The sequence below is a fragment of the Durio zibethinus genome, chromosome 20, assembly GCF_047325235.1.
Source record: "Durio zibethinus cultivar Kanyao isolate XHJ-2024 chromosome 20, ASM4732523v1, whole genome shotgun sequence".
Taxonomy (NCBI): domain Eukaryota; kingdom Viridiplantae; phylum Streptophyta; class Magnoliopsida; order Malvales; family Malvaceae; genus Durio; species Durio zibethinus.
Genome location: NC_143181.1, coordinates 10,718,873 through 10,731,108, shown reverse-complemented (window position 1 = coordinate 10,731,108; position 12,236 = coordinate 10,718,873). Strand labels below are relative to the sequence as shown.

The following is a 12,236-nucleotide window of genomic DNA, read 5'->3' as shown; positions in this document are numbered from 1 at the left end:
AGTTGAAAAAAATCATAGTTTTGGATGAATAAAATCTTGGTAAAAAGAGTTAGAACAAATTTAATAAATGTTAAATCGCACAAGTTTTACAAATAGAAAACAAAGTTTTATAGGTTAAAACTTAAAGCGTACTAGAATTTTGAGACAATATGAGTAGATCTAAGTAGATCTAAGCAAGATTGTACTCGGGTTTTTTTTTTTTTTTTTGAGATACAAAAATAAAATAAAACCCTAAGATTAGTTTATTAAAGTTTTAGTTATATGGAATTTAAAAGAGGGAAAATAGAAGAACCATACATAAACTACTACTATGTTTATCATGCAAAAATTGTGCATATATTTTGCAAGAATTAGATGAATAAAAAAGAAATCAAGTGGAGTTTGAAAGATTTTCACCATAATGTCTTGAATGGTATCTTGATGTTGTAAAATGATGGTGAACTGCAAGTTTCATCCAGAATTACATTGTGCTGACTCTCAAAATTGTTGTTGTTTACCATTTTTTCTTCTATAGATGATAGGTGTTTAGTACAAATTGAGTTTGACATTTTGATTTTCAGAGGGTTTTTGTATGGTGTCGGGGAAGTTTAAGATAAGAGTTTGCAAGGATTGGTATTTTTGGATTTAATGTGATGTTGTTTTGTGTTTGGCAAAGACTTAAATGATAAAATTTTTAGCAGAGGCTTGGGTTTGTAAGTATAGATTTGGGTTTGTATTTATTATAATTTGGTTTTGGGTTTGTAGGTGTAAGTTTGGGTTTGTATGCATATTGATATTTATAATTATAGTATTAGGTTTGAAAAATTGATTGGATATGGGTTTTAAAAAGTTTGTAAAATTCTTTGTTAAGTTTGTTTACAAAAAAATTAAATGATGATTAAGATGTGTATTCTTGGTATTTTCAAGTTTTATTGTTTTAAACTTATTTTATTATTATAGTTTTACATTTGGAATTAAGGATATATGGAATGATAAATGCAGTCAGGTTCATGGGAAATTTTATTGTTTTGGATTTTGCTTAATTTTATGGTTTTACAGTTAAGTGAAAGATTTTAGTTAAGAGTGTGTAAAATTAAAAATATTAATAGTTTTTTTGTATATAAGATTAAAATAAAATTTATACATTTAGAATTTTTAATATAAAAAATGTGTTAAAAAGATAATGAAAGTAGAAGTGAAATGTGTTGTTAAATTTGAAAAAAAAAAAAAAAGAAAAAGTATATGCTAAAATAAATTTTCTTTTAAGTGAAAGATATGGCTATTTTAAGGATAAAGTAAAGATTGTTATGTTGGAAAAAACCCATGGAGGGAAAAATGTTAATTTGTATGTAATGATCTTGTTCTCTGAAGAGTTTAACAAAGTGAATTGAAGTTAAAAACAATAGTTAATATTAGTGTTTTACAAAAAATTTAGTTTTGTGTCAAAAACGTTACAATCTGAAGAGTTTAACAGAATGAATTCAAGGCATGAAACAATAGTTAACATGGGTGTTTTGCAAAAATTTTATGTTGGTGTCAACCATGATGGACATTGAAGTGAAAACACTAAGAACAAGTAGTATTTCAAGTTTCAATCAAAATATAGTCAAAAAGCAAAGCACTGAATAAATAAAATTTGTACAATATAATCAATCTACTATGTTTTCAATGCTAAAGTGTTATTGTTTTTTTTTTATTAATTTATCAAACAATCCGAACTCGAGTATTTTAATAACCAATATGAGTAGCTTGCAAGCATAATAAATTTTTTATATTTTAATATATATTTATTATTTTAATTTAAAAATTAATATTTTATCCTCATATATATCATTTTGAACTTAGACTTGAGTCAGAATAGATAATCATGTCGGAATCATGACAATGAAATGAAATTTAAAACAGAAAACACAAGAAAAAATTGCATACCTTATTTATAATGAAATCGCTTTAAAATAAACATTACATCAATGAATAATTTCCACATACTAAATAGCATCATGAAAATAGAAACTACAATGTGCAAAACAACTTTGAAACAAACCATTGTTGCAACAATATAACAATTTAATCAGATTTCTAAAGACTAGGATCATAAAAAATAGATGGTAACAAACCAAAGAACAATTAAATTTTTGAAATTAACTTTTTGTGAAAAAATAAAATTGATTAATCAAAATATTTTTGCAGAAACCTTTGAAGGAAAATTTTTTAGATTTGGATTTAAAAGAAACTTTTAAATTTTAAATTTTAAATTTAGCATAAATTATGTAATAATGCACATGTAAATATGACCTTTATGATTATTTTTAGTTTTATAGATTTGTTTAGGGTTTGGTAGCCCAACCCGCCTTTGGCGGATTCTAACCCGACCTGATCTCATAAGATTGGTTCTTTTTTTTTTTTTTTTGAAAATCGAGTTTCGGGTTGGGTAAGGTCGGGTCAGGTAATAATAAAAAAAAAAAGTCAAATTCGGGTTTTAAGCAAACCTGACCCGACTCAACCCTACCCAATATATATAATTATTTTTTAATTTTTAATTTATATATATTTATATATTTATTTAATTTTATATTTATATTTATATTAAAAATAATATTTTATTAATTTTGGGTTAGGTTTGGTTCAGATATAAAAAAATAAACAAAAATTTGGGTCGGATCGAGTTCGAATTTTATGGATATAAAGTCGTTTCAGATTCGAGACGAGCAAAAATCCACCCCGACTCGACTTGTTATCATCCCTAGATTTGTTGGATGTCAATTTAGTAATGAACTGGAAATTATGTAAGTATTTGTGAATTTAAAATTCATTTTATTATATTTTCTCAAATATATAAACATATAGAATCTTAATTAATTTATACATAGTGTGTGTATTTTATTCTAACAACTCATACAATAAACTAAAATCAATACATAGTTTGTGTGCATTTTTTTTCCATTGAATAAAATATGGAGATGATAATGTTCAAACTCTCACTTAAAATTTTTTTTTAAACTTTCTTAATCACTAAATTAAAAAAGTGAAGATTATGTGTATTTATTTTAACAACTTATATAATAAACTAAAATTAAATCCACTTTCTCAAACATAACTTTGTTTTACATCAAATTTGGTCTGATCATGTAATGTGGTAAAATGTACAACTAGCAAAATTAATCCGAACAAAAAAAATTTTGTCCAACTATTAGGACTCAAACTCAACCTAACTTAGCTTGAAATGATTATAAAAATTCTAACATCCAATCAGAACTAGAAACAAAAACTTAAAAACAATGTAAACTAAAATGGGTTACTATCTATCTTCATACATTATGCCTAGATCTAGTAATTTGTGTCATTCTATTATGTTTTGTATCAAATACAATTTCAGATATGATACAAATAGTTTTGACATGAGCACGAAATGAATACTTAAATAATAAAAATAACTTAAACATGAACACAATATGTTTATTATACGTGTTACACATGACACAATACGATTAACACATTTTAATCAATTTTAAGAATGAATAACACAACACAGCACGACTAACATAATTAAACATGATTAACACGATTAACACTAAATTATCTTATCAACAATTCAACATTGAACTAAAATGATAATAAAAATATTAAAATCTTAAACATAATTAACAGTTTAATCATATGTTTTTCATGAGAAAAAGAACACAAATATAATTAATTATGGAAAAAAAAAGTCACTTGCACGTGTCATTAACATATCACTTACATGTGCTAACACAATAACATGATTAAAATATGATTAATTAATTAATCATGTCTTAAATGTATAACCTTAGTAAGATAAAAATACAACACGCATGATATTGTATTTTAAACATATTAATATGATTAAGACATAAAATACGATTATATAAAATATATACTCGATTTATTATATACCGTTTTCTTATTATATTATCATATCATATTTAAAATTAATTAGTCTGCTTAAACCCAACTCATATTTTAGGCATGTAACCGCTTCTAACCCTAAAACAATGAGAAAAGAATTTTTGAACTTAGGTTTTGTAAAACCCTTAATACCTAATTGGGCTAACTAGTAACTAGGCCCATTAGCACATTAATGTCCAAATTAAAAATTGTGGAGTGAGATATCACCGGTCATTTGCCCAAAAGAACCTAAACAGCCCATCAGGAGCAAGAGCTTGTGTTCTCGACCATAAAACCCAATACCTGATCACTCGTTTTATGATGAAATTGGGTGAAGCAAGCCCATCTAATAATGTTGTTAAAAAAATGCAAACTCTTTCTTTTTATGTACTTTCTGCGTTTACGAATAATCTTTTCTTTTCTTGGTACAAAAAGGACATGAGAGTACGGGGAAGGATGGCAAATAAATATTTTGATTTCAAACTTACTGGACACTTACAAGGGTGGTTACATAAGCCAAATTTTGGATCTCAACAAATCTTTCTTTTTGAGATTTTTTTATCACATTTTGACAAATTACAATTATAAGGACCTCAATGAATAACAAGAGCCTGTAAACTAATACAAAGGCTCAAGCTTTGATGCGCCTTAATGCAAGGTAAGCCAACAACCTATATCCTACAAACATTAGAAGCAAGATTCCCACACTCAGTTCAGGTCTAATTTGCCCTGCAATGTCTTGATCGATAAACTTGCAGCTAACTCTATTACTTCCATGGTGTGAACAGCCCAACATTGACGAAATTTTCTTCCCTCCGCCATATTGGACGTTAATAAACAGCTTATAGCTATAATATGTAGTGGAAATATACTTGATCCATGCCGTGCATGATGGCACCTTATGGACATAGTATCCTCCTGTTAGAACAAATGCTAGCATTGCGACAGTAACTATGGTTGAAGCCTGTTTGGCATCCATGATTGCTGCTCCTAATGCAAGTCCAAGACCCTGAGAGACGAGAACGTAGCCAAGAAGAGCCAACAATGTCAAAAGAAATGCGACCAAATCTGGTTTCAATCCAGCCATCCAGTATACCGCAATAAGGAAAACTGTGGGAAGAATGAGCTCCATTGGGAGGTCTCCGATCATCCGTGCCATGAAATAGGAAGATAGAGTGTACATACCAGAAGCACGCTCTTTCATAATAATGGCACGTTCTTGGGGAAAAGCAAACACTGCATTAAACGATGGCAAAACGCCCCAGAAGATGGAAATGAAGAAGAGGAGACCAAGGCGATCTTGGACATCCCGATAATTGGAATGCCACCACATTAAACCAGCCAATATTGCAGCAGTAATTACTTGGAAGACTCTGAGGGTGTTGAAAGATTCATGCTTTCTTTCTTTGAGGCTTCTTTGAAGTATAATGATGAATTGATAGAACCAAGTAGAGAGGTCAACTCTGTTGCTATTCCTCTGTTCTTTGGAAGAATGGCTTCCAATCAAATGCGTTTCTTTTGCTGAAACAGAGGTGATCTCCGTGCAAGCAGCTTTTACTTTTGGACCCAACATCGTGTTGTAAGAAGTAATCAAGGTTTGCTTTACATTTGGCCTTTCTCTTTCGCTTACACCATCAAGTTTACACACACCTGAAACATATAGAAGAAAATTAATTAGGATCTACTAAAAAATAATCAATTTCACTGATTGTTTTTATGAACTGAAAACAGAAGTTGAAGTTCTCAATCTACGCTCCAGATCACAGCTTTAGTCTTCAGACCAGCTAGCTATATATATCATGTCCGTGTGATTGGAATTATGTTCCCATATATTGCACAATGTATTGGGAATTCTGTTCCCTTATATTGCACCGACACTAAGCCAGTCTAAACAGTGAAACTACAGTATTTAACTATATATAAATGATAATAACTCAATTGATTCATATTCTCACACTTAACCGGTAACATACAGTAGATAAGAGGATCAAATCCCATCACCTACAGCAATTTCTCTTATCGCGGCCCCATTGTACCAAAATAAACAATCTATAAATGAGTTTAATTTTTGTTAGTAGTCTGAAACTAAACTAGTCATCAAGTAATTAACCTCAAATGCATTGGGCCTTATCATAGAGGAAGATTCCATGAACTGTTTCTAAAAGTTACAGAACAAACAATAACATTTGCTAAAAAATAAACAATAAAAGAGGTTTACCTATGCATAACAGACAAAGTTTGCAAAAAAAAATAAAGAACATAAGAGGTGCATGCATGATGATTAATTACTTACTATAATCATGATTCTCAATAAGTTGCATATATTCTTAGAAATTATTCAAAATAAAATAATTAGAAATATGGCTTTAGGCATTACTTTAAGTTATAAAGCGATGTAAGCCAATGGTATTTCTTAAGGCATAATATCTGTCCTACTGTACCCAGACCAGGACTTTTAGAATATATTAATTTTTCAGAAGCGTGAAGAACAGGAACCTTGAGCATATACCGTAACGTGTAAGATATGGATAAACATGAATTGAATCAAGCATTTAAAATATTGTTCGAATTTTATACGGACCAAAAGATTATATAATTAAGAATTTAGAGAAAGCTGGTCGAGTGGGGTTTGATTTCTACTTTACAGCAAAAAGTAAGAGGCAAGAAAGTCACAAACATAAAATCTTGTTTAAGAAATATCATCACCACTAAGGTCAGCCAAACAAAGTTTGAGCCACAAGGACAAAGGCATAAAAGTTGAAAAAAATTTTAAAAGGAAAAAAATATTTATATATATAATATTTGATATTATCAAAAATTAAATTCTAAATCCTAAGACTAGAAATTTAGTATTTTATTAATAAATCACTGTCGGTAATATCTACTTATAATAGTTTATTGATGTAGGACTTAGTGACATACACTAGCAAGAAATGAGTAGAGCACAGGCAAAGCTAAGAAAGATTAAAGTTGACCAGTGTTGGTGGTAAAGGTAGGAGTCCACTCAAGTTGGTGCTGCCCTTCCACTATGTTTGGGTCACCACTTACTGCAATTTTTCCATTCTTGTGTACGTTTCCTTTTTGTTGTTTTCAAATTTAAATCCCCATTTTTATGACTTTGGGTGTTTGAAAGATGCAAAGAAGCCAAATACGTGTTGCTCTTCAAACATATCCTAAGTTGAAGAAAAGTTGGATTATTAAAGGGTACAGAGAGGGAAAAAAATGCCAGAAAGAAATAAACTACTAGAGAACTGTGGTCGGATCAATCTTAATAATAAGAATCGATCTCAAGTTTCGACAAGTGTAAAGATGGAATAGGACAGCGTAGGAGACCAACACAGAAATTATTTGATAAGCTAAAGTGAGAATTACTGGCTAGAAATCACCCATCAAGTAGGAATAATATGAGTAGACAGATTGACCCTATGTTGAACCCAGAAAGCAAGAGGACTTGGAGAAATATTCACCGTGGAAGAAATGCATAGGTTAAATGACTCCAATTTACATAAAAACAACTAATGTCTAATCACTTAAAATATCATTTACATATTGCACAAAAAGTTGAATTAGGACAGCTAGAACTGTTTTGAAGAAGACATCCCAAACGATTCAAGCTTAAGGTTGTATTTTGTAGATATTAAGAGTTAATTTTAAAATAAAAAAATAAAAATTGATGAGATAAAAATTATAATTTAATTCAATTAATTTATATAATTACAAAAATTTATAAAAGAGTATATCTAATAAATTTAAAATTTAAATCTCAATATTTATAATATAGTCTTATGTCCTTAAATTAGGACTTTGTATATAAAAAAAAAATTTTTTGATGAGATAAAAAAATAAACTACTCTCATTACTTATTATTAGAAAAAGAAAAGAACTGGAATTGTCACGACTGAGTTAATCCATAGTGAGAATTAAAAATATTTAGGAGTCCGAAACTATTGACACCAGATAAGAGGGACAGTAATGCGATGGACCAACATCCAAGTGCTCTAGCTACATAGAAAATAAGATGCTTTCTAACGCTATCAATGCCGTCATGAGTCATGACCTTTCACTACATATATAAATCCTCAAATCCACCTTACAATCATAGTGTCCAAGAATTTATGGAACGGAAAAATTGAGAAAGATTTCCTCTATCACTGCAATTTTAATCCCTAAATTAAATTTGATACGTTCTTGTCTCAAAAGAGACTCCAACTACAGAAACATGTCGAACAGCACTACATCTACAGTGTGCACTTCAATTATTTATGTGTAGACTTTGTGGATTAGTGACGAATACCCCACCATTCATTTTTTTTTTTCTTTTTATATATGTTATTTCTATGATGAGAAATAGTAATATATTATGAAGAGCTATCCATGTGTAGGCATTATGGTCCAAATGTCATTTCATATTAAATTTCTTTTCCAAGATATGGAGTTAAATTTCTCGATTATATGATTCACATGTACAATATAAATTTCATAAGAGAAAATGTTAGTCTAGCTAGTTAGCGACCTGCCTTTTCCCACAAGATGTCATTGAACTAAAAACTCATATGAGCAATTAAAATTAAATAGACGGGATATGCAATTATGACTTAAGTTAGTATATACATATATATGTATAAATAAAAGGATGCAATTTAAGGAAAAAGAAAGAGATTGAAAGTGTTAAGATTTGAATTTTAAATATGTTGAATATCATTTTTTTAAATGATCCACCTAAATTAAATTCCTAATTCAACTTCTAAACTTATATTTATGATAAGGTAACTTTCTATTGCCTGAACGGATATCATGAAATGTCGTTGCCTCAAGTCCTCCCAAGTTGCATAGAAGTTAGCTCAATTTTCCAAATATATCATTCGTTGTCGAGCAGTACCTTTATGGCAAATTATATCCAACGTGATCCTTTAGATGAAGGATAAGTGAAAGCAAGCAGACGGTCCATACTCCTCACGAAGGATATGACTCTACGGTCCCATGATTCATGCTGTAATCTACTACTGATATTTTCCCCAAAATTTAGCAGCAACGAAATGCTATAAAAGGAGAGGGACATGTTTGGGGGCCCATACTCCATTGAAAATCCTTCTTGGAAAAATGTTTGATGGGAGAATATGATTCTCAAGCTAACTAATTCATAGTACTTCGGATAATGCTATATTTGATGCTCTCAATAAAAAAGAATGACATCATAAAAAAATCTGTCATAAATCATTTATCTTGTAGTGACAGCAAGCCACCTACTCCCACTCAATTAATTCCTCAATTTCCAAAAAGAATATATACATTTGACCTTTCTTGCACACTGCACAGTAAGTAGCAAAAATGATCTAGAGTTTTCTTTTTCCTAGATTTTGTCAAATCCAATAAGGATCCTATGCTGTAGAAGGCATATTAGCCCCATGCGAATGAATCTTAAAATGAAGGGCTAAGTCCACATGCAGGGGCTTATTAGGGACATTTAACTGGCAACAATGAATCGAGGCAGACAATGGGCAATGCATTAGTTGATGAATGGATCGAATTTTTGGTTTCATAAACTCTACACGAGCAAAGCTCAAGCTAAGCACAGCGAGTTGGGTTTGCTGTTGGCAAAACTAGATGAAGAAAGAAGGCAGATTTCTTGTGGGGGGACGTTGGAAAAGAGAACAGACTACAGTGTTAAAAGGGATAAGTTAAAGGAGTTTGCTAGAAGAAGGAAAAAGAAAGTGAAAATGTCCCTCCAAATCAAGATTATGACACGTATACCTTTTATATTTTCCACTGAAACCAAACAACTGATCAACTCTCAAGATGAAAAAGACCGTTCCGTATGTGAATATCATTTTATCCACTATAGTTCCGTAAATGAAAAGCCAAAATGCTAAACAAATTAAACTACCATCACCTTTTTTCCACAAATTTTTTTCTAACAATTAATAAATCTAATGATCCATTGCCAATTGCCATTTGCTAGCAGCACCACCATTGAAAACCCACCACTCATTTGCCAAAATTTCTTTTGAAATCTTTTCCTAACTAATAAGGTAAGAATTAGGAATTTGACAATGATTTTCTTTAAAAAAAAAATCAAACTACAAGTAAGGATTAAGATTTAAGAATGCCAAGTCATTTTTTAGCGAAAGACCATTTATTCCACAGCGAAAATGGAGTGACAAAAAATAATTAATGAAAACATCAGTAGAACACATGGTGTCTAGTGATGATCAATTTTAATACTGAGTATGGCCCAGAAAGAAAAGAGAGCAAAAGAAAAAAGGAGGTCAAATGGCTATGATCAATGCGTATGGCAGAAAGAAAAGTAAAGAAATGAAAATTAAAAGGTATGGAAAACTCATAAACACAGAGAGTATGTAACATTTATATGCCACATGAATTGACTTAATGATGGAAAGTTCTGTTTCTCTCCTTAAGGTTTTTCCCTGTGGACCAACTGACCAACCAAACTTCCCCTTTGGAAAATTCACTAGATTCTTGAAAAGAAGTTGAAAACTATGTCTCACTGCCCTCTTTCTCAGTTAACTAAAAAAAGGTTAGGAAAAGACTGTTTCGCTATAGTGAACACCAAGAAAACGTCTTCAAAACATAACCCAGAAAGGAGAGGAAGAAAAAGAACAGAGAACCTAGTCATTGATTCCAGTTAACTCAGCTTACTCAAGAAAAGAAAGCAACAAGTAACAACAAAAAAAAATAAAATTAAAGGTTACGTACCGTTAGCGAGATCAAGCAGGAAATCCGCAGGATTCATAGGAAAAGACGGCGAGAATCCAACCGACTCAAAATAAGCCATAGCTTCAGTTCCCTTACCAAAATACAAGCTCCTTCCTTCACTCAAAACCAACACTGAGTCAAACATCTGATAAACTCGGCTAGACGGTTGGTGCATGGATGTAACTATGGTCTTCCCTTTTTGAGCCAACAAACCCAAAGTCGAAACCAACCGGTGAGCCGCTGTCGAGTCCAAACCCGACGTTGGTTCATCGAGAATCAACAGGCTAGGGTTTATAAGCATTTCATGAGCTATGCTTACTCTTTTCCGTTCTCCACCCGAAATCCCACGTATAAAACTGTTCCCAATTATTGTATTTTCACATTTCGATAACCCCAACTCGGATAAAACCATTTCAGCTACTGAAATCTTCTCTTTCTTGGTCAATGTTTTCGGTAACCTTAAAAGCGAGCAAAACACTAGGGTTTCACGAACTGTCAAGTGAGGGTAAAGAACATCATCTTGGGTGACGAATCCAGTGCGTTTTGCTATTTTTTTAGTGGGTTTTTTGTTGTTAGCAAGGATGGTTCCGGAGAAGCCATGGCCTTGTTGGAGCCTCCCGGCTAAGGCATTGAGGAGAGTAGACTTGCCGCTGCCTGAAGGACCAAGGATAGCCAAGATTTCTCCTGGTGAAACCACGCCCGTGATATTATTCAAGATTGTTTTCTCTTGGACCGTACCCTTTGATCTTTGATCAGTTGGTGTTGATGTTTTGCTGAATATGCGTTTAATGCTGCTACTTCGAGTGTTGGTTTGCTCTATCTTCACCTTGCAACACACGTCAATGAACTGCATGAACAAAAAATATATATTACTATACTAGAAATTAGGTCAATATTAAGGTCAAAATGAATCTGGAAACTGAAACGAGTCAATAGTTTGTTGACTCAGGTAATTTAACACACTAAACTCACGAGGAACTTTTATTTATTTATTTATTTTTGTTTAAGTTATTTGGGGTGTTTTAAGTTTTTACCTTGAGAGTGATAGGATAACAAGAAGACATTAAAGCTGGGAGGTGGTCACGCAAATCTCGAGAACTATCTTTTGAATGATCTGGACCGTCGCCATTGGGAGTTTCTACACCGTCAAAACCCGGCATTATTTTCCCTTTTTCCTTTGTTTGGGTTCTTCAGTCTTCTTTATCGGGGGAAGGAAAAGAACGAAGAAAGTTGTGATAGCTGGAAGGGGCCAAAGAGAGGAGTGGAAGACTGAAGAAAAGGGCGATAGAAAAAAAAAATGGAAGAAAGGAAGATAAGAGGATTTGAGAGAGAAAGACCAAATAGGTCGGGAGTATTTATGCAGGTAAAAGTTGAAGGAAGTGCGTGCCACGTCAAAGGGAATTGCCCATAGCAAAAGTGCTACGTGGCGGCTGATGTGCCAGATGGCAGCTTGTGAAGGTTGGTTCATGGAAAGTGTCCTTTCATTCCTTTCCCCACTCCCAATTATCTTTAGTTTTTTCGTTTCCTCTCTCTCTCTCTCTCTCTCCAAAAGAGAGAAAAGAAAAGAAAGAATACATTGGAATGCGAAGGGAATAGCCGCACATCAACTGTAAAGTTCATTGAAACTTTGAGACGGT

General features: G+C 31.8%; 1 protein-coding gene across 1 annotated transcript; it reads right to left on the bottom strand.

Moving 5' to 3' along the window:
• Nucleotides 1-4,406: 4,406 nt before the first annotated feature.
• Nucleotides 4,407-11,928, bottom strand: LOC111315778 (ABC transporter G family member 25-like). The gene is made up of 3 exons (XM_022917784.2): nucleotides 11,634-11,928; nucleotides 10,600-11,446; nucleotides 4,407-5,535 (listed from the first exon to the last, which is right to left on the bottom strand). The coding sequence occupies exons 1-3, from the start codon at nucleotides 11,757-11,759 to the stop codon at nucleotides 4,517-4,519; spliced, it is 1,992 nt and encodes a 663-aa protein (XP_022773519.2). The 5' UTR covers nucleotides 11,760-11,928; the 3' UTR covers nucleotides 4,407-4,516.
• Nucleotides 11,929-12,236: the final 308 nt, after the last annotated feature.